The sequence below is a fragment of the Nyctereutes procyonoides genome, unplaced genomic scaffold (genome assembly GCF_905146905.1).
Source record: "Nyctereutes procyonoides isolate TBG_1078 unplaced genomic scaffold, NYPRO_anot_genome, whole genome shotgun sequence".
NCBI classification, from domain to species: domain Eukaryota; kingdom Metazoa; phylum Chordata; class Mammalia; order Carnivora; family Canidae; genus Nyctereutes; species Nyctereutes procyonoides.
Window position 1 is genome coordinate 34337082 of NW_026575134.1, and position 22776 is coordinate 34359857.

General features: G+C 37.7%; 1 protein-coding gene across 4 annotated transcripts in view; it reads right to left on the bottom strand.

Moving 5' to 3' along the window:
• Positions 1–13484: 13484 nt before the first annotated feature.
• QSER1 (glutamine and serine rich 1) overlaps positions 13485–22776 on the bottom strand; it is a 71086-nt gene continuing 61794 nt past the window's right edge. For all 4 annotated transcript variants that reach the window (XM_055300972.1, XM_055300971.1, XM_055300969.1 and 1 more), the window contains 4 exons: positions 21684–21781; positions 17811–17963; positions 15909–16004; positions 13485–14654 (listed from right to left, as the gene is read on the bottom strand). In XM_055300972.1, coding sequence (XP_055156947.1) covers positions 14514–14654; positions 15909–16004; positions 17811–17963; positions 21684–21781 — 488 coding nt within the window. In that variant the 3' untranslated portion in view covers positions 13485–14513. The remainder of the gene's footprint in view (positions 14655–15908; positions 16005–17810; positions 17964–21683; positions 21782–22776) is intronic.

Here is a 22776-nt window from a genome sequence, read left to right on the forward strand (position 1 = left end):
AAATAAATAAAATCTTAAAAAAAAAAGTAAAATGAATGAAATTTTAAAACTCACGAGAGGGGCTCAATAGTATATTTGAACGGGCAGAAGGAGTAAGTGAACTTTGAGATAGGTCAATAGAGATGATGCAGGGCGCCTGGGTGGCTCAGTTGGTTAAGCGTCTGCCTTCAGCTCAGGTCATGATCCCAGGGTCCTGGGATCTAGCCCCACATCAGGCTCCCTGCTTGGTGGGGAGCTGCTTCTCCTTCTCCCTCCCCCTCCTTGTGTGCACCCTCTCTCTGTGAAATAAATAAAATCTTAAAAAATGAAAATATTTTATTTATTTATTTTTAAGATTTTATGTATTTATTCAGGTAGACAGAGAGAGAGAGAGAGGCAGAGACACAGGCAGAGGGAGAAGCAGGCTCCATGCAGGGAGCCCTACATGGGACTTGATCCCAGGTCTCCAGGATCACACCCCGGGCTGTAGGTGGCACTAAACAGCTGAGCCATTGGGGCTGCCCCAAAAAGAAAATATTTTATTTTATTTTTTAAAAGATTTTATTTATTTATTCATGATAATCACACACACAGAGAGAGGCAGAGACACGGGCAGAGGGAGAAGCAGGCTCCATGCAGGGAGCCCGACGTGGGATTTGATCCCAGGTCTCCAGGATCACGCCCCGGGCCAAAGGCAGGCGCTAAACCACTGCGCCACCCAGGGATCCCAAGAAAATATTTTAAATAAAAAAAAAATAGAGATGATGCAAACTGAGGAACAAAGAGAACAAAAAGAGTGAGGAGAAATGAGTCTCAGAGAAATTGGGACCATTAACACACCAACATACATGTTGGGAGTACCAGAAGAAAGGAGAGAGAGAAAAGAGCAGAAAAAAAATACTTGAAGAAATAGGGACGCCTAGGTGGCTCAGCAGTTGAGCTTCTGCCTTCGGCTCATAGCATGATCCTAGGGTGCAGGGATCGAGTCCTGCATTGGACTCCCTGCAGGGAGCCTGCTTCTGCCTTTGCCTATGTCTCTGTCTCTCTCTTTATGTCTCTCATGAATAAATAAATAAAATCTTAAAAAAAATACTTGAAGAAATAAGGGACAAAATTCTCAAATTTACTGAAAAACAATAACAAAGCTAGACAAAGAACAAGAAAAAACATACTGCAGACTAATGTCTCTCAGGAATACAGATGCAGGGATCCCTGGGTGGCGCAGCAGTTTGGCGCCTGCCTTTGGCCCAGGGCGTGATCCTGGACACCCGGGATCGAATCCACGTCAGGCTCCCGGTGCATGGAGCCTGCTTCTACCTCTGCCTGTGTCTCTGCCTCTCTCTCTCTCTGTGTGACTATCATAAATAAATAAAAATTTTTTAAAAAAAGGAATACAGATGCAAAAAAATCTTTAACAAGGTCCATAAAAAACTGAATCCAGTAACCTAAACAAAGACTTACAGGGGCACCTGGGTGGTTGAGCGTTTGATTTTTGATCTTGGTCAGGTCTTTTTTTTTTTTGGTCAGGTCTTGATCTCAGGGTGGTGAGTTCAAGCCTGGCATCAGTTTCCATGCTCAGTGTGGAGACTACTTTAAAAGAGAAGAAGAAGAAGAAGAAAGAAGAAGAAGAAGAAGAAGAAGAAGAAGAAGAAGAAGAAGAAGAAGAAGGAGGAGGAGGAGGAGGAGGAGGAGGAGGAGGAGGAGGAGGAGGAGAGGAAGGAGGAGGAGGAGGAGGAGGAGGGCAGCCCCGGTGGTTCAGCCTAGGGTGTGATCCTGGAGACCTGGGATCGAGTCCCACATCAGCCTCCCTGCATGGAGCCTGCTTCTCCCTCTGCCTGTGTCTCTGCCTCTCTCTCTCTCTCTCTCTCTCTCTGTCTCTTGTGAATAAATAAATAAAATCTTAAAAAAAAAGAGAATTATGCACCATGACCAAGATTTACTAGAGAAATGCAAGGTTGGTTTAACATATGAAAAACAATTAATGTAAAAAACATAACAGAGTATAAAACAAAAATCAAATGATCAATCTCAATATATACAGAAAAAAAATCACTTGGTAATAATACAGCACATTCATGATGAAAACCCCTCAACACGCTAGGAAAAGAAAGGACTTTTCCAACCCAATAAAGTACGTCTGCAGAAAACCCACAGCTAACATCATACTAAATGGTGAAAAATTGGATGCTCTCCCCTAAGATCAAAAACAAGACAAGGAACTCTGCTTCCTTCCAACATTGTGTTAGGTGTTCTAATCAGAGCAACTAGGCAACAAAATGGAATAAAAGCATCTAGATGGTAAAGGAGGAAGCAAAACGATCTCCATCTGTGCATGACATGATCTTGTATATAGAAAATCTCAAGGAATCCATTAAAAAAAAGCTGGTAGAACTAATAAGAAAGTTCAGCAAGGTTATTCTAGTCCTGTTTTTACTCTTAGGGCACCTGGCTAGCTCAGTTGGAAGAGCATATGACTCTTGATTTTGGGGTCACAAGTTCAAGCCCTACATTGGGCAACGAGCTTATTTTTTAAAATTTGGGAGGAGGTACCTGGGTGGCTCAGTCAGTTAAGTGTCTGCCTTCCTCTCAGATCATGATCCTGGGATCCTGGGATGGAGTCTTGCATCAGACTCCCTGCTCAGCAGGGAATCTGCCTCTCTCCCCCAGCCCCGTTTGTGCGTGTGCTCTCTCTCTCTCTCAAATAAATAAAGCCTTTTTAAAGATTTTATTTATTCATTCAGGAGAGACACACACAGAGAGAGGCAGAGACATAGGCAGAGGGAGAGGCAGGCTCCATGCAAGGAGTCCAAGGAGGGACCTGATCCTGGGCCCCTGGGATCACGACCTGAGCCAAAGGCAGATGCCCAACTGCTGAGCCACCCAGATGTGCCTGGAAGTATCTCTTAATCCTCTTCACCTATTTTGCCCTCTTCACCTATTTCACCCATCCTCCTACCCACCTCCTGTCTGGCAACTACTAGTTTATTCTCTGTATTTATAATTATGTTTCTATTTGTCATTGTTTGCTGTTTTACTTTGTTTTTTTAGATTCCACTAAGTGAAATCATATGGTTTTTGTTTTTTTCTGTCTGATTTATCTCACTTAGCATATCTTCTAGGTCCATCCATGCTGTCACAAACGGAAAGATTTCATTTTTTTAATGGCAGAGTAATATTTTATTGCGTATACATAGCACATGTTCTTTATCCATTCATCTATTGATGAATAGTAAGGTTACTTCCGTATCTTGGCTTATTGTAAATAATGCTGCAATAAACTTAAGGGTACATGTATCTTTTCAAATGAGTGTTTTTGTTTTCTTTGGGTAGATACCCAGAAGAATTACTAGCTCATATGATACCTCTATTTTTAGTTTGTTTTTTTTTAAGATTGATTGATTGATTGATTGATATTTGACAGAGAACACAAGCAGGAGGAGCTACCAGCAGAGGGAGAGGGAGAAGCAGACTCCCTGCTGAACAAGGAGCCCAATGCAGGGCTTGATCCCAGGACTCTGGGATCATGTCCTGAGCCAAAGGCAGATGCTTTGGCTGATGGACCCAGTCACTCCTATTTTAAGCTTTTTAAGGAACCTCTGTATTTTTCAGAATGGCTGTACCAATTTACATTGTTACCAACAGTGCACAAGAATTCTGAATTCTGTTTTCTAAAAATCTTCACCAGAGTTGTATTTTCTTGGGATGCCTTCGGCTCAGGGCATGATCCTGGAGTTCTAGGATGGAGCCCACACCGGTCCCCCTGCATGGAGCCTGCTTCTCCATCTGCCTGTGTCTCTACCTCTCTCTCCGTGTCTCTCATGAATAAAAATACAAAATCTTTATTTTTTTAAATATTTTATTTATTTATTCATGAGAAACACACAGAGAGAGGGAGAAGCAGGCTCCACACAAGAAGCCTGACATGGGACCCGATCCCAGGTCTCCAGGATCAGGCCCTGGGCAGAAGGCAGTGCTAAACCGCTGAGCCTCTTGGGCTGCCTTTTTTTTTTTTTTTTTAAGATCTTTTTTAAAATACAAAATCTTAAAAAAAAAGTTGTATTTTCTTGCTTTTTGCAGTACTAGTTATTTTTGATTTGGCAACAATGTGAATTTTACATTGTTGGGTGTTGGATTTTTTTTAAAAATTCCTTTCTATATTTTTGGGCTTTGTTCTGGGCTGCAATTAAATGAATTGGAAACAATTTGATCTTTCTCAAGTTAGCTCTTAAGCTTTGTTATACTGGTGCAGAACAGCCATTAGTCTAGGTTCAATTCTGTTGCACTAGTGAGATAGTAATCTTCTGAGGACTCTACTGATGTGTTAGAAAGTCTTTCCTTTTTTTTTTTTTTAATTTTATTTATTCATGAGAGACACACACACAGAGGCAGAGACACAGGCAGAGGGAGAAGCAGGCTCCCTGCAAGGAGCCCAATGTGGGACTCAATCCCCGGACCCTGGGATCACATCCTGAGCCGAAGGCAGATGCTCAAACACTGAGCCACCCAGGCATCCCTAAGAAATCTTTCCAATCTCACTGGTGGGGACATGAAGCCTGCTAGTCCCTGTCTCAGCTCAGATTGTTCTACTCAACTTTCTGGTGGTCCTTTTTTGGCCTTGGAAAATTTCCTCCTACTTGAAAGCTGGTCAGTACTTAGTTGGAATCTTGAGGGCAACCCTCTGCAAATCTTCAGAATTCAATCTTCGTCAAGTCTCTTCTCTCAGGTCTTCTCTGCAAATTCCAGCTGCCTAGGCCTCCCCAAAGACTGAAGTTTGCCTCCTTAATTTAAGAAGACCCTACAGGCTCTTTTTGGATTCACTCATCCTGTACTGTGGCCTTAGAACTCTCTCCGGGCAGTGGCTAGGACAATTGTGGGGCTCATCTCCCTGCTTTCAGGATTAATGTCTTGGGCTGCCTATTGTTTAATGTTTGAAAATCATTTTCACAATTTTGTCCTCCTTTTTGAGGCAGAAAGTTTTATCTAGTTCCTGTTACTTTACCATGTCTGAAAGAGGAAGTTGCCATTTTGGCCTTTATTGTTTTTTTTTTTTTAAGCTCCAGTATAATTAATGTACAGTTGTTATATTAGTTTCAGGTGTAAATTTTGGTCTTTATTTTAAGAGCAATAGAAGGGTTTCTAATGGAGAGGCACATGATCAGTTATTTTTTTTTAAAAGATTTTATTTATTTATCCATGAGAGACACAGAGAGAGGCAAAGACACTGGCAGAGGGAGAAGCAGGCTCCATGCAGGGAGCCTGATGTGGGACTCGATCCTGGGTCCCCAAGGATCACGCCCTGGAACGAAGGCAGTGCTAAACCGCTGGGCCACCCAGGCTGCCCTGATCAGTTGTTTAAAATCATGGACTGCCTAGAGGAGCATGGATGGAAGGCAAGCCAGGCAGGAAGTGGGGGAGACAGCAATTCATAGGTTACCATATCCTGACAGTTGATGGTGTTCTGGGACCAAGAAAATGACAGGGGAAGAGAGAAGTTGGGAAAGGTAAGGTTTATTTAGGAACTGACGGTATATTGTTGCCTGTGTGAAGTTCTAAGTGGCAAGTCTTTGACCTCTATGCTAAGGGAGTTTCATTGTGACCCTCTGCAAATCCTAGTAGAAGAGAGGGATTGTATATAAACTATGTTCTTGCTTCTGGATAGACCAGGGATAATTTTAAGCCAATCAATTAGTGATGGCTATTTGCAGGGCAGGCTTTCAACTTTTCTGTCATAGTGGACACCTCAGTGATTGTTATGCCTTTTGTCCTGTGCCTCCAATTCATGTGTTGAAGCCCTACTCCAGTGTGGTGGTATTTGGAGATGAAGCTGTTGAAAGGTAATTAGGGTTAAATGAGCATCAACTGACTTCTGGACCTTGATCTGGGACTTATCCAGAAGTGTGGGAAATAAGTCTCTGTTGTTTAAGGTACCTAAGTCTGTGGGATTTTGTGATAACAGCCCAAGAAAGCTACCACGGGGCACCCGACTACCTGTTAGTGATGACCTGGTGTTTCTTATTTGGATGGCCCAGTGTTCATGAGCATGGGCATTCTTTTAAAACAGCAAATTTTTGCTTTGCAATGCTTTGTGAATAGTGCTTTAATACATAATCTTTTTGATAGTGAATTGTTTGCAAACTCCCGTGATAACGTTAATGCATTCGCATTAGCATCACCTGTAAAAAACCTTGACTTCCTGAGTTCTACTTAAGTCAAATAACGTTATCTTCTAATAAGCTCAATGGAGAACTGGCATTGAAAAGACCTTCTCCTGATTGGCCCATTAGCAGTTTTTAAGCCATTGGTAAAAGAGTAGGTAAACAAGGCTAATTTAAAAAATTCATTCTGAAGCCTGGTTCTTTCAGTTAAGCCGTTGCTAGCGTTTTGAATTCTCTTGCTTCACTGCTTAAAGACAGCTGCTCTCCGATGATAGCCCATTCACTTCCATAGTTTAAATGGAAATTAAATATAAGAATTAAGAGAATGGACTTTGGTCTGTTGAGAAGCAAGCACAGTAAGAACTAAGAGCATGACATGCAAAAGGATGGGTATAATGAGAGATGGGTGTTTTCTTTTTTAAGCTTTTATTCATTTATTTGAGAGACTGAGCACAAACGGGGGGAGGAGCAGAGGGAGAGGGAGAAGCAGACTTCTTGCTGAGATGTAGCGCTCCATCCCAGGACCCCAGGATCATGACCTGAGCCAAAGGCAGACACTTAATTGCTTAATCGACTGAGCCACCCAGGTGCCCTGAACCTTTTTTTTTTTTTTTTTAAAGTAATCTCTACATTTGATGTAGGCTCAAACTCACAACCCTGAGATCTAGGGTTGCATACTCTTTCAACTGAGCCAGCCAGGCAACTGAGAGAGGTTTTCTTTTGAAGAGAAAGCAGGGAATGGATCACTGACAATAATGGCATTTTGAACTATAGGCTAGCTTGAAACAACTGATAGGCCAGCTTGAAAACACTTTAAACTGATTCCAAATGAACACTCACATATGTCACTCATCTGTTCAACACACACCTGTTAAGTGCCTAATTGTGTAAAAGACTTTGTGCTACTGGAGCTAGAACGATGAAGACAATGTAGATAGGACCTTGAGTACTTCACAGTTGGTGGTGGCGGACATAGTTCTAATTAATCCTGTACTATCACAAGATAAACTAGGTGCTGCCAGGGGGTGTGTGTGTATACGTTACCTGCTCAATGCTTTTGATCCAAGTCTTTGAAGTTAGTAAGAGCTTGGAAGTAACATACCAACATCATTCTTTCCATTCTGCTATACCTCTCTTTTGGTGTGCCACTGAACAACTTTGCTTTTCTGTCAACTTTCCAATCTTTCTGGAATCCGAGAACATTAATAGCCTTAGAAGACTTTGTTTCTTACCTCTCCTTCAGGATGAGAAAATAGATCTAGGTTAGGATTCACATGACATGCTTGGGGACAGAACTAGTTTAGTGGCGAGGAGAAACCATTTTCCTGACTGCTGAATATTATGCCTTTTTCTTCAACCAGCTTTGTGTAAAATTCTTCCCAACCTTTGAGACGTGGCTTAATCATTACTACTCCCAATGAAGCCCTGCCTGACACTCTCCAAACAGATAAACTCTATAAGAGTATTTTGTTCACAATGAGTACTTCTAACAGAAACATTCATTTACTTTTACTGGGACTTTGTTCCCTAATTATTTCAGCTGGAGCCTCAAGCCCAGACAGAGGAATGTCAAATCATGGTTCCTGGGCTCTCCCTGCAGATGAGGACAAAATGTGAAAAATCGGCCACATTTCACCTTTTCATAAAGTACCAATAATTTTTCTATCGTATGAACTCTTGGTATTGTTACTTTCTTCCGACGTTGCAATTACTTATTGCTCACTAAGGTCATTAATGCCTTTATTGTAAAATCCAAGGGATACTGTCCTGTTTTTACCTTTTTAATGTTCCCTGTGACTTTTCTTTCATACATCCAGTTATTCGCTAAATATTTAAAGAGATCAGATATTGCACTAGATGCTGGGAATGCAATGGTGAGCAAAACACACATAGGTGCCATCACAGGATAGCCCTAGATAGGCCGCCAATCAAGCAACCTTAACAAGGCGTAGTAAACGCTACATTAGAGCAATCACAGGGCACATAATCTGGTTCAAAGGGTTAAAAACTAGTTTCATCCAACAGAAGTGAAAGTGAAAAGCGAAATCTGGAGAATAAAGAGATGAAAGAAGACCAGTCCAGCAGAGGGAATGTGAAGGACCAGAGGCAAGAAAAAAAACACACGTTGGAGGAATTTAAAGATGTTCCTTAAGACTGGGTCACACACACACACACACACACACACAGACTGGGTCACGGGATCCCTGGGTGGTGCAGCGGTTTGGCGCCTGCCTTTGGCCCAGGGCGCGACCCTGGAGACCAGGGATCGAATCCCACATCGGGCTCCCGGTGCATGGGGCCTGCTTCTCCTTCTGCCTATGTCTCTGCCTCTCTCTCTTTCTCTCTCTGTGACTATCATAAATAAATAAAAATTAAAAAAAAAAAGACTGGGTCACAAATGGGGAAAAAAGGGCAGGAGAGGTAAGTGCTTTTAAACTGTGATAAGAGTCTGGGTTAAGGCAATGAAAAGCTAGGAAAGATTGTGAAGAGCAAAAGGACAAGAGAAAGGTCATTCTCGCTGCAATTTAGGAAACACATTTCTACCATTATTTTTTATTCTAGGTTTTAAGTGATTTTCACTGTTGCCTTATTCTAAATACTGTAAAAGGAGCTAAAGGAAAACCTTTATTTGATTTCGTTGAAAACACTTCTCCATGCATCACTGGTAAATTACACGTAAAACATAAGTTACTCTTGCAAAGCAATTTCTTGACTCCTGATTAACATCACAAAATAGATAAGGTTTAACAATAGACTAATAGGTAATTGTATCTTCCTTTTATTTGAAACCAGTCAGCACTAAATTATTCATGCTAACTGAAGAACTGATATATATGCATAACCTAAAATGGTCAATAATCCAAATAGTTTCTATTTCACTTTGGAAAGTGCCTTTTAATTTTCATTTAAACACAAGAATCTCTGAAATCTAGTAATTTACTTAAAGCCACACCACAGATTGCTGGAGCGGATGGGGTAACTGTGTGGTGGGCATTAAGAAGGGTGCCTGATGCAATGAGCACTGGGTGTTAAATGCAACTGAATAACTGAACTCTACCTCTGAAACTAATGATACACTATATGTTAATTGATTTAATTTAAATAAAATTAAATTAAAAAGAAAGTCACAACCCAAGGCCGATTCATAATACCATAATGATTTTGTGATCCATCCCAAATTGGGAATTGAAACCATGTTCTAAGCAGATGTCAAGACTTTTTTTTTAAAAGATTTTATTTATTTATTCATGAGAGACACACAGAGAGAGACACAGGAAGAGGGAGCCCAGCATGGGACTCCATCCCAGGACTCCAGGATCACGCCCTGGGCTGAAGGCAGGCTCTAAACCACTGAGCCGGCCACCCAGGCATCCCTGATGTCAAGACTTAAGAGAGTGGTTTATGCCTTTTTCTTTACACTTTCATATTCTCTGAATTTCTTTTTTCCCCCAAACAGTAAGTATGTAGCTTTATTATTTTTCTGGTAATAAAAACAATTCCATATGGAAAACTAAGAGAAGTATCCTCTTTCACAACTTCCTTGAGGTCAGGTTAAATATTTGAGAGCTTTCTCTGAGATACAAAATTCATTTTAAAAAACACTATAGGGGCAGCCCGGGTGGCTCAGAGGTTTAGCACTCCCTTCAGCCCAGGGTGTGATCCTGGAGACCCCAGATGGAGTCCCATGTCAGGCTCCCTGCATGGAGCCTGCTTCTCTGCCTCTCCTCTGTCTCTCATGAATAAATAAAATCTTTAAAAAAATAAAAAACTAACAAAAAGAACTAGAAAGTAACAGGACATTAACAAAGCAGCGTAGAAGTGCTATCTTTTAGGTTTGCAACATGGATGATTTTAATAATGACTATTTTCTAAGATATCGGAATTACTATTTTCTAAAATGAACACGATTATAGCAACCAATGGAGAATAAAACAGGGATGTTACGGAATTTTAAAAATCTTTTTTTAAAAATTTGTATTTATTTATGAGAGAGAGAGAGAGAGAGAGAGGCAGAGACATAGGCAGAGGGAGAAGCAGGCTCCATGCACCAGGAGCCCGACGTGGGATTCGATCCCGGGTCTCCAGGATCATGGCCTGGGCCAAAGGCAGGCGCCAAACTGCTGCGCCACCCAGGGATCCCTTAAAAACTTTTTTGATAGAGATCATTCGTCAGATTTAGTTTTGAACAATGTAAAATACTCCAGGGAATGAAAAATGCTTTTACAATCAAAACTAATTGGGATGGACGCCTGGGTGGCTCAGCGGTTGAGTGTCTGTCTGCCTTTGACTCAGGGCGTGATCCCGGCCTGGGATAGAGTCCTGCATCGGGCTTCCTGCAAGGAGCCTGTTTGTCTCAGCCTATGTCTCTGCCTCTCTCTCTCAGGAGTAAATAAATAAAATCTTTAAAAAACAAAAAACAAACTAATTGGGGCATCTGGTTGGCTCAGTCCGTGGAGTGTGCAACCCTTGATCTTGGGTTGTGAGTTTGAGCCCTATGCTGGGTGTAGAGATTACTCTAAAAAAAAAACTAATTAAAACACTGCAAATATGCTGAGTATTTATTTACTTGAAATACTGTTTTTAAACAGTAAGGTAAAGGCAGGATCTTGTTATTCTGAAAATTAAGGAATCAGGATAGACTTGTTTATACCTATTCAATAGTTCTATAGATTTGTTCCTAATAACTTTGTATAGAACCTTACAACATATGTGTTGTGTGAAGGATCTGTAACATGATGATGCTTTTGGATAACAGAATACCTGTTTTCAGTTCTTTAAAAAAAAAAAAAAACCAAAAAACCTCATAACATTCTGATTTTGTTGTTTAAAAAATTGTTTTCATTTTAATGATCTGAGTTAGTAACAAACAAATATACAAAATTGTCTTTCACATTTCCATACATTGTATTATGGACCACTTGAAACTCTGGGCTACAAATGTAGGTTTCTTTGTATCCTTAACTTCAATTACTGTCACTTATAAATAAAGGTGATTTTCGAAAACATGCATTTGTGAACATAGATGCCAAAAGTTGTACATGTAAGTTAATGCACAACCAATGGTGTACATTGTTCTTTTGTGCAGTTATGTGTCAAGTGCAATTGACACACATAGAAGCAGTTATCCTGGGACAGTTTAATCTATTTGAAAAGCATTTTTGAGAAGCAGATGGAACTACAGTTTAGAACAAAAACTGTATTCTACAAATACAATAAAATTCACAACTTGTACATCTGAAGCAACTTTTGGGACCCAAAGCTAATTCAATAACCTTGCTGCTATATTGGTTTTATGGGTATATCCCCAAAATCATAGATTGGAAAACAGCTGTTTCAACAAAAATAAAAATATATATTAAAAGTGAGACTTTTAAAATTGTGAGGAAAGCTCTGAAAATAGTAATAAGGTACGAAACACCTATAATTTTCATTTTTAAGTTTTAGAAATTTAAAGAAATCTAGAAACTGAAAGGTAATCTGAACATTTTCTAAGTGGTTTTAAATTAGGATTTTTCCATTTCACCAATGTTTTCTATTTGATAGTATAATAGAAAAATGGACAGTTTCTATTGTTTACTTCCCATGATAATTCCTAAGTCATAATAAATTTGTGACTTCATTAGCGGATCAAATAGGTAGAAACTGGGTTATCAAAAAAAAAAAAAAAAAGAAACTGGGTTATCATGAAAATGGGAACAAGGAAGCCCCTTCTACAATCACTAATCTGAACTACAAATAAACCACACCAACACAAAATGATTTTTTATATTAAATTATTTCCAGGTGTATCTGTAGGGAGGAAAATCCAATCTTTCTTAAAAATGTTTTCCTGGTTGGTGGCAATATGTGCTTTACCTCTTTAACTCTATCTACAATCTAAAATTATTTCTATATTATAAATTTCAAACTCCCTGGCAAGGAATGCGAAGGCTAACCAGCTAGGTATTTATTCAATTTCATACAAAGAAAGGACTCATGAATAGATGTCATAAGGCCCAAGTTTATGTCCTTGCCTATGATATATGATCAAATGAGAGAAGATGGTGCAAAACAACTGGGTTTCCTTCAGTCAATTATCAAAGACGTGGCCTCTGATATTATGAAAACACTTGTTTTACTAAAATGAATACAACTGCCAACATTTTGAGAGCGACTGCAGTTGAAAGGAAATGGGTTATTTTCTATAGGAAACCTAAGATCAACTTTAATGAAATGTCCCTGTTTTCCATGGGCAGATGTGGGAAGAAGATGTGGAAGAAGATGTGACTAGTGATTTCAAACATGTACTTCAAGTGTTATCTAAATGCACGACGGCTTTTAAAAATGTTTAACCATCAATGATTCAGGAAAGTAGGCTGGGGGAATGAAGACATGTACTTATAACACTAATTAGGAGATGTAGTTATCTACTCTGCACTTTGGAAATGAAAGAAACCAATTCTGTCCAGAGTCAGTATCAGAAGGAAATATGGCTGCTTCCTACTCTTCTCCACTTTGCAAAATCAATTTTATGATGCTCTCACTGCTGATAAGTCTCATTTGAGTTAGGCAAAATGAATCTAATAGGTTACTTTTGTTTTCAAAATAAACTGTTTAAACGGGTCTTTTTAAAGACTTTCAGAAACAGAACATTTAACCATTGAGAGATACTTCCATTATTACCTTGTCTAATGGCAGGTAACAAAGACTGTTGGATTAAGGATTATTGCTTTTAATAAGATAACCATCAGAAATAAATATGTAAGCTTAACTCAAATACTCATTTTCTACCCAATGCTACAGTATGTTTTATTCTCAAATCAAGTCACGTGTTATCTTTAATTCTTTGCCAGTTTACCAAGGTTTTAAGTTTAAAAGAAGTTGGCCTGTTAACTCAAAATCAAGACGATAGCAATGTCCACATAAGCACGTCTTATTTGGGCATTGAGCAGGAACACTGCTTTCTTGATAGGACTTAAGGCACTAAATGGTGGTAAAATAAACAAAAAGTATGATGATTAACAACTTCTTTAGAATCCTAAAAAAGGAGATCGTTTAGAAGGACACTAGTAAATCTTTTTCTCAAACAAATAAGGCATCCTGTTGGCAAACACAAATAAAAACAAAAGGTCATGTTGAACCTAATACATTCACTGTCTCAGCTAAACTACTTGAAACACTAGCTATCAAACTAAAGAAAGCTACAACAGCATGTATAAAGGTTGGAAAGGCACCAAGAGGAGAGTTCTACTTCCAGTTCTAAGAGTTAGGTGAGCTGTGTCTAACACTGCACGTAGCCTAATTAAATTTCATTCTTCCAAACGTATAATGTGGTTAATTTTGATTTTGACATATCGATTAATCAAGCACTAGTTTAGTCAGGAATTTATTTTCATGAACTAGAAAATTACTGCAGTGTCTAACACAACTCCACTTATAAAGCTACACTAATTCTAGTACTGAATGCATATTCTGGATAACACTGGAGCAAAACCATATAGACAAAAATGGTTACCTCAAGATAGAATTCACAATAGAAATTCAATATATAACTAAATAAGATTTACTGAAAATAATGAAAAGTGTAGTACAGATACATCAAACATAATTATAACCACAACATTTTCCTTGTGAAAAATACAACTATTAGTGAAATAAAATGTACAATTGAAAATTTTTCCAAAGGAAAAACAGTATAAAGGAAAATACTTTTCTTTGAGATAGGGAAAATAGTATGTCATTGTTTTTTTTTTTTTCATTACAATATAATTTGACACGAAAAGCAGTCCTAGAATTGCACCAATTCCACATCCAGTTTCCTGAACATGATAAGAGTAAAAGGAGTTCGTAAAGCAGAATGCAGTTTCTGAATTTCATATTTTAAATTGAGGATATTCTCATACAAAATGTCACATCACACCAGATCTGTTTACATAATGTACAATACTTTGTTTTGTGGCCAGACACGAATATAAACATATGCATTTTGTGCCACCTCTCTTTCGTTCTGGTGTTTAGTCAGAGTCAGGAAAAAATAATCAAGTTACTTAAGTGTTATCTCTCTAGCAATAAAGAAAAATTATATTTAGTGCATGCTTCATCATTTGTCAAAAAACATTTCTGAAAATAAAACTCAGTTACCCAATGGTTTACAAAATAGAAAAATCATTCATTAGGATAAAAATGTGGTGGGATTTTAGGTCCATTTCCAAAGGACTGACTTCCTTGGCAGCACCACTGTCCTTCAGCAGAGGTTATGATGCAAGTTCTATGATCAAAGCAGGTATGCCCGCAGACCACTGCTTGACATTCAATTATATGAGGCCTTACACCCCCTTTGACCACCCTTCTCTGCTAGTTCATTAGTGCTATAAAATAGACGGAACTTTTGTGGAAATGTTAGGAACATTTCTGCTGTACATGATTTAGAAGTTCTCCAAATTTTTCAAATAGGTCTTCCACCCATTTTACATTTTTCATACAAAGTTGAACAATTTCTTCCTGTCCTAAGTCTTCATTTCTTTTCTGCACAGAAGAAATCTAAAATAAAGAGGATTATCACATTAGCTCATACTTGACACTTTATTAACTCTTTATAAGGGTTTATTGTTGCTGTATCTTGAACGAAAAGGATTTTATGGATATATCTACAAATATTGATTTAAAAAAAATTCCATCCATGGAGGATAATTATTTCATATAAATTTGAGTGAAGTCTAATCCTATAATTTTTAGCTCCATTAGGGCAAAGAGGAAGGCTAGAAAAAAATGGTTCAAACTTTCTGAATTCCTTCCAATCGCGTTAAAAACTAAGTGACAGGGCAGCCCCAGTGGCTCAGCGGTTTAGTGCCGCCTTCAGCCCGGGGCGTGATCCTGGAGACCCGGGATGGAGTCCCACCTGGGATTGAGTCCCACATTGGGCCCCTGCATGGAGCCTGCTTCTCCCTCTGCCTCTGTCTCTGCTTCTCTCTGTCTCTCATGAATATAAATAAAATCTTAAAAAAAAAAAAACTAAATGACAAATTTTGGGTTTAATTCTGCATTTCAGAGCAGAGCATTGTAAAAATAATCACATTTTGCATGACCATCTTTATTTTCTCCTTTGCTAGAGGTTAGATTTATGAACATCTTTCCACTGATTATCACCAAATACATCAAGTATAGGCTTGATCCAACTTAATTCTTAAATAAAAAACTGGTAGTGCTGATCAGAAGATACTACAGTCTACAAGCATTTAACCATTGAGGAAATTGATCTTTATATCCCCCCCACAAAGTGGTATTTTTGTCATATATAATTTCTGAGCAACTTAAATTATGGTACTTAAAAGTTACAATTAAATTTTAACTACCATTTCTTTCTTTTCTTTTTTTTTTTTTAGATTAACTATCATTTCTTTCTGCCAAGGCACAAAAACCCCCTTTTCAGCAAATACGCGGGATAAGGCCATTCTAGTGATAGGGAAGACAGCAGGATATCAAAGCAGTGACTGAAGTGAATTAAAGCAGGATCATTATGTATTATGAGTAAAGAAAATGAAATAAAGTACCACTTATTATGGTGATATAAAGCACGCATAACAGCTGAAAAACATTACCACTTACAGTTTCTGTAAGAGCCTCAGTTTAATATAAGCACAACACATAATAAAGAGACTCAGAATATTATTTACATAATAATAGACATGTATTTTTTAAAACAATTCACTTTAAAACATTAAAAAAATACCAGAGCTTAGAGAGTCTCCTTAAAGTTCAGAAAAACAGATTTAAGTAAATGAAAAAAAAAATTACCTCATCTTTACATATCAGATAAACATGATATTTATAATGATGGAGTGAATGATACAAAGAATACAGCTGTATTTTCTCTGGATCAACAGCAAACTCCTATAAAAGGAAAAGAGTTTACAAGTATATTTATTTCATGGAACTTTCAAGTCTCAATGGAAATCTTAAAAATAAATGACTAATACGGCTAGATACAAGCTTAAATACGGGCAAGAGGCGTATTCAAAATAAGAATTTAAATTGTATTTTAAAGTCTTCACTCTTGGGTGGCCCCGGTGGCGCAGCGGCTTAGCGCCGCCTGCAGCCTGAGGTGTGATCCTGGAGACCTGGGATAGAGTCCTATATCGGGCTCCCTGCATAGAGCCTGCTTCTCCCTCTGCCTGTGTCTCTGCCTCTCCCTCTCTCTGTATCTCTCATGAATAAATAAATAAAATCTTTTTTTTTTTAAATTTTTATTTATTTATGATAGGCACACAGTGAGAGAGAGAGAGGCAGAGAGACACAGGCAGAGGGAGAAGCAGGCTCCATGCACCGGGAGCCCGACATGGGATTCGATCCCGGGTCTCCAGGATCGCGCCCTGGGCCAAAGGCAGGCGCCAAACCACTGCGCCACCCAGGGATCCCAAATAAATAAAATCTTAAAAAAAAAAAAAAAGAACCCAGAAGTTCTGTTTAAAAAAAGTAATAAAAAAATAAAATCTTCACTCTTTTTCATGAATATAAATATATTTATATTTTATAAATATAAATATTTATAAAAATATTAAAAAATATAAACAGTAAACAGGTAAGATGACTTATAAAGAATCCTATAAACTCTTGTTTCAGATTAAACAAGGTTAAAAGCATGGTATAGGTTCTTCCATATTTTTCCTGTGTATAACATGTATTAATGACACTAATTTTGTAATGGGAAGGAAATCCTACTATACATATTGTTCTGCAATTTTATTTTTCATAACTTGTTTTTAACCCAACGAAAACTGGCATATCCTTCTATTTATTACATATACCCACCTACTGCTATAAATTATACGAGGGCAGGGAATTTTGACCATTTTTCACAGTTCTATTCCCACAACTTAGGACTGTATTTGGCACATGATAGGCACTCAAAAAATGTAATTGAAAGAATGAATGAGTCTCTTTTTAAAAAGTGCATAGTGTTATATTATCTGGATGGCTCTACTTATCCAGTCTCCTACCAGTGATACATAACTAGATTGCTCCTACAAAGAACTGTGCAATAAGTAAAAGTATATATTTTTATGCATGTTTCTACAGAATTTATTTTTGATGTAAAATTGATATGTTTCCTGATTTCTAAAAAGGTGATTGATAATTGGGGCTCCTGGGTGGCTTAATTGATTAAACATCTGCCTTTGGCTTGGGTCATGATCCCAGGGACCTGGGACAGAGCCCTGCATCCCAGTGGGCCCCTGCCTATGCTCTTTCACACTCCCTGAAATAAATAAAAATAAAATCCTTAAAATAATAAAATAAAAAGGCAATAATTTACACTATGTTTGAAAATGAGTGAATTCCAATTTCAATAACTATACAAATCTGGAATACTGAATCTTATGGGTATGTGCACCCTCAGATATGCATTTGTACCTAATGACAAAAAATATACTGAAAATATAAATATAGGCATCAGGTAATTCCTTGCCTATTCATCTATTTTAAAAATCTGCAAGCACTAACTACCTGTAGATACTGTACTACACAATGTAGAAAAACAAAATAAGACCGAGTCTCTGTTCCCTTGAGCTGGAGCTGTTCACTTCCAACTGAAAACACTTCACATTTAATAACAGTAGAGTAAAATATTTATTTCAATATTTTAAAGAGGAATTATATTAACTGAAAAAGGTATAATTATATCACTCCATAGACACTTACTTGTGCAGATTTGGTGGTTGTTTTAGAAGTCCTTAGAGTTTTCTTATTATAAGCTTTGCCGTTCATTTTGATTTTAGAAATAGTAGAACCCCCACTTTTTGCTTTAGAGTCTCGAGTAATTATTGTCAGCTCAGGAAAACTTTCCAAAGCAGTCTTTAAAATAAAGCAAAAATAACTGACATCAGAAGAAAACTAATCCAAACTACTTCCAACTATTCAAAACTTATTTTAAAAAATACAGATATGTATATACATTTACATGTAGTACAAACACATATATAGATGGAGTATGATAAATATACGTGAGTATTAAACAGAGCTACAAATTCTTTGTAGCTCCTCCATCAAGGTGTGGAATCCGTGAATCGGGGTGAACCTTAGCACCTGCTTTGTAGGGACTCCTCAGAGAGCCAGGGAGTTCTAGAAATGCCTCTCTGTGGCTTCAAAGTAGGAGAAAGAGGGACATAGGTTTCCTCAAAGCCCCACCAATTCAACCACTGTCAATACCCTGACACTTGGCCCAGTCCTGCTATTAAGAATTCACCGGCTCCCAGATGAGGATGAGTGAAAACAAGCAGCATTACAATACTTATCTGGCTTCACCACTTCCCTGATTCTTTTGACCTCAGTTGTATGAAGAGTCCAAAACAGACCTCGATACATTCTCTGGCCACCATGACACAGTAGTTACTCACTGATAACTCAGTGGTCATGTGACCAAACCAATTCTAGCCCACTCTTTAACAGTCACTGGTGTATTTATGCTCTTACCTATTTGGCAAATCATTTGGACATGAAAAGCTACTAACAATAACTGAATGATATTTGTAGCTAAATTTAACTAGTTTAAGTATTGTTTTAAGGGGCACCTGGCTGGCTCAGTCAGGCACAGAATTTACTTCAAAAAAGTTGTTTTAAAAGATTAAACTGAGTAACCACTATCATTTACTATTTTGACATTAAAAGGGTTCAACTGCTCCCATTATATTTATTATTCAGAATGAAGTTCCCATTTGATAGGCTACGCTGTTTTATAAACAGTTACAACCTTTAGGGCCACTTTATTCCAGCCTCTGCGTTCCCAAGACCTTTTGTGACAAGATGCTAAAGATGATTGGAAGCACATGGATTTCAGAGGAAAACAGAACATGATTAACTTCAAAAGGCTTTAGGATCCCTAAAATTACTGAGATCATCATGGGTAATGGTGTTAGTTATTTCTAAAGAATAGAAAATATTTTATAATCTACTATTTGTAATATTTTACTATTTTAAAAACATACTGTAATACTGTGCATGTATTTTGGCTTTGAAATGCAAATTGCTTTAAGTGAAAATAATCAAAGTTAGTAACTAATTTTAAAATTAAAAATTTTGTGTTTTCTTTGAAAATAAAACATGGAAACTAATTTTTCAGTTGTTCATCATGACTACTGTATAAATTTTAAACATCTAGTGCATCTATTAAATTTTAAGCCGTGGCTTTATTTTAATACAAATTATTACATAACTGGTTTAATATTTCTAAAGGGTTGGCCAATGGGTGCTTGGTTGGCTTAGTCAGTGGAGCATGCAATTCTTTGATCAGGGGGTTGTAAATCTGAACCCCACATTGGGTATAGATATTACTTAAAAAATAAAAATCTTTGGGGGATCCCTGGGTGGCGCAGCGGTTTAGTGCCTGCCTTTGGCCCAGGGCGCGATCCTGGAGACCCGGGATTGAATCCCACATCGGGCTCCCAGTGCATGGAGCCTGCTTCTCCCTCTGCCTATGTCTCTGCCTCTCTCTCTGTGACTATCATAAATAAAAAAAAAAAACTTAAAAAAATAAATAAAATAAAAATCTTTAAAAAAAATAAATAAAATGAGTAGCCAAATTGGTCATTTTAAAGGTTTAGTAAATTTTTAGAAAACACACATATTATAGCATTCCCTTCTCTGCACAAAATATGGCATTTTTTTCAAATTTCATTTGATGACAGCAATTAAGCAGAAAATACTGGATTTAGGAGTCGGTAGACCTGATTCTTAATACTGCCTTCATACTACCTTTTGACCGTTTATTCTCTGCAAGTACACACCAGTGAAGAATAAGAATAGGACTATTAGTAGTTTGGTGTCATTTATCTTTGATCTTTTTTTAAAAGCAAACTCTATGCCCAATGTGGGGCCCAAACTCATGATCCCAAGATCAAGAGTCACATGCTCTGTTGACTGAGCCAGCCAGGCACCTCTGTGTCATTTAATTTTGAACACAGTCTCAGAGCACTAATTTTCTCCTAGATAAAATGAAGTCAGTTTTCACTTTTATGTGGAGTTCAGATAAAACAGGCATGTGAAAAAGCTATACAAATCACCCATATGAATTGAAAACTTACATCCACACAAAAACCTGCACACAAATGTTTATATAGTAGCTTTATTGATAATTGCCAGGATCAGGAAGTGACCAGGATGTCCTTCAGTATGTAAGTAGATAAAATGTGATATATTCAGAGAACAGAGTATTATTCCCCAGTAAAAATAAATGAACTATCAAGCCATAAAGAGACATGGCAGAAAAAAATTCTTTCTTTTTTAAACAAGTTATTTTGTAGATCTTGATTTTTTGTTTTAAAATAAGTTCTACGCCCAATGTGGGGCTTGAACTCACGACCCTTAGATCAAGAGTCATAGGCTCTATTGATGAGAGTCTGCTAGGTGCCCTAGAACATTAAATTCTTATTAGTATGTGAACGAAGCCAATCTGCAAAGGCTACATATGGGATGGTTTTCAACTATAAGACATTCTGGGAAAGGTAAAACTACAGAGTAAAAAGATGAGTGGTTGCCAGAGGTTAGGTGGGGAAGGAGGGAGGGCTGCATAGAGTATGGAGGATTTTCAGGGCAGTGAAACTACTCTGTGTGACACTTTCATAGTAGGTATCATTTCATTATACTTTTCTCCAAACTGACAGGATGTATACCATCATGAGTGAGCCAGCAGACTGAGAACTTCTGGTTAGAAGGATGTGTCAATGTAGGTTCGTCAATTATGACAAATGTACCACTCTGTTGGGACATGCTGATAATGGGGGAGGTTGTTCCTATATGGTAAGATGGGGACTCTCTGTACTTTGTCCTCAATTTTGCTGTGAACTTAAGACTGCCATAAAAATAAAGTCTCTTTATAAAAATAAAAAGCCATACAAATGTATAAACAACTTCTCCCAAAGGAAACATGATCAAATGATTCTAAATGTTTTATGTTATACTTTCAATAAGAAAAGCTAGAAATTTCTGGATTATGAAGTAGCTTCTAAGATAAGTTTTTTTGTGTGCAGATTAGCTTTTTGTTGTTCTGTATTTCTGGTAACACCAAAACCAATTTAGAGTTCCAAGATACATTAACAGATATAACTATATATATCTACCATTATGTTAAGATCAGTTTTTCCTCAGAAACTGAGGTAATCAGGCATGAAAAAGGAGTTTTGATAAGGAAAGGCCAATTCTAATTATAGATGAAATGCAAAAATTTGAAAAAGTTTAAAATAAAAACAAGATTGGAATTTGGTAGTTTAAAGGAAGTACTTTTGAAAGCATTTGGAAATTATTATGTAGAAACTTTCTAGATGAATATAGAAGCCTTAAAAATAAATTTAAGCAGAGAAAAGTAAATGACTAACACTAAGGATGGGCTTAATAAACTAATAAACTAAAAAGACAAGCAGACTCATAATGAATAAAAATCAAATTTTCATTGGGTGAAAAAATTTTATAAAACTGAGAATGACAAAAAAAAAAAACTGAGAATGACTTACATAAATCTCCTATTACACTTAAGACTATGAATGCCAACAAATCTGCTAATAAATCATCTGAAGGAAATACCTTAAATGACTGATCCAAATGAAGATTCAAAAGAAGTCTCTTTCGGTTATCATTCAGCATGCTATCAATTTTTTTCATATGAGGCAGAAGTAGCTCATCTAAAACACGATAAAAATTTATTTTAACAGGATAAACTGCCAACACAAAAACTTGTTAAAAATCCAACTTTCTTCAAAGTTAAGACACTAAATTCATTGGCGTTTACAAATATTACTTTTAAAATATTGGACACAGCTTTCTGAACAAAAGCTAACTTGAAAAATAGGTCTGAAAAAAAAAAAAGAAAAGAAAAATAGGTCTGCCAATAGCCACATAAGAAAGCAACAGCATAGTAGGATGATAAGATCAGAAGTCCTGGGTTTTAACCCTCTCTGCCACTAGATTGATGACAGCTAATGATCAGTGAGCAAAATGCCTAATTTCTCTAGACCTCTTTATCATCTAAACAATAATCATGGGCAGCCCAGGTGGCTCAGCAGTTTAGCGCTGCCTTTAGCCCAGGGTGTGATCCTGGAGAACGGGGATCAAGTCCCACGTCAGGCTCCCTGCGAGGAGCCTGCTTCTCCCTCTGCCTGTGTCTCTGCCTCTCTCTCTGTCTCTCATGAATAAATAAATAAAATCTTTTTTTTTTTAATTTTTATTTATTTATGATAGTCACACACACACAGAGAGAGAGAGAGAGAGAGAGAGAGAGAGAGAGGCAGGGAGAGGGAGAAGCAGGCTCCATGCACCGGGAGCCTGACGTGGGATTCAATCCTGGGTCTCCAGGATCGCATCCTGGGCCAAAGGCAGGCGCTAAACCACTGCGCCACCCAGGGATCCCATAAATAAAATCTTAAAACAAAACAAAACGAAACTCTGCTGTAGAAATCAAACTTCCCAGGGAGTTTACTGGAAAAACAAAACAATAATCATGTTACAAAATATAGAATTATCTGGTATTATTTTTTTAAAAAGATTTTATCCATTTATTCATGAGAGACAGAGAGAGAGAGAGAGAGGCAGAGACATAGGCAGAGAGAGAAGCAGGCTCCATGCAAGGAGCCCGATGTGGGACTCGATCCCGGGTCTCCAAGGTCACACCCTGAGCTGA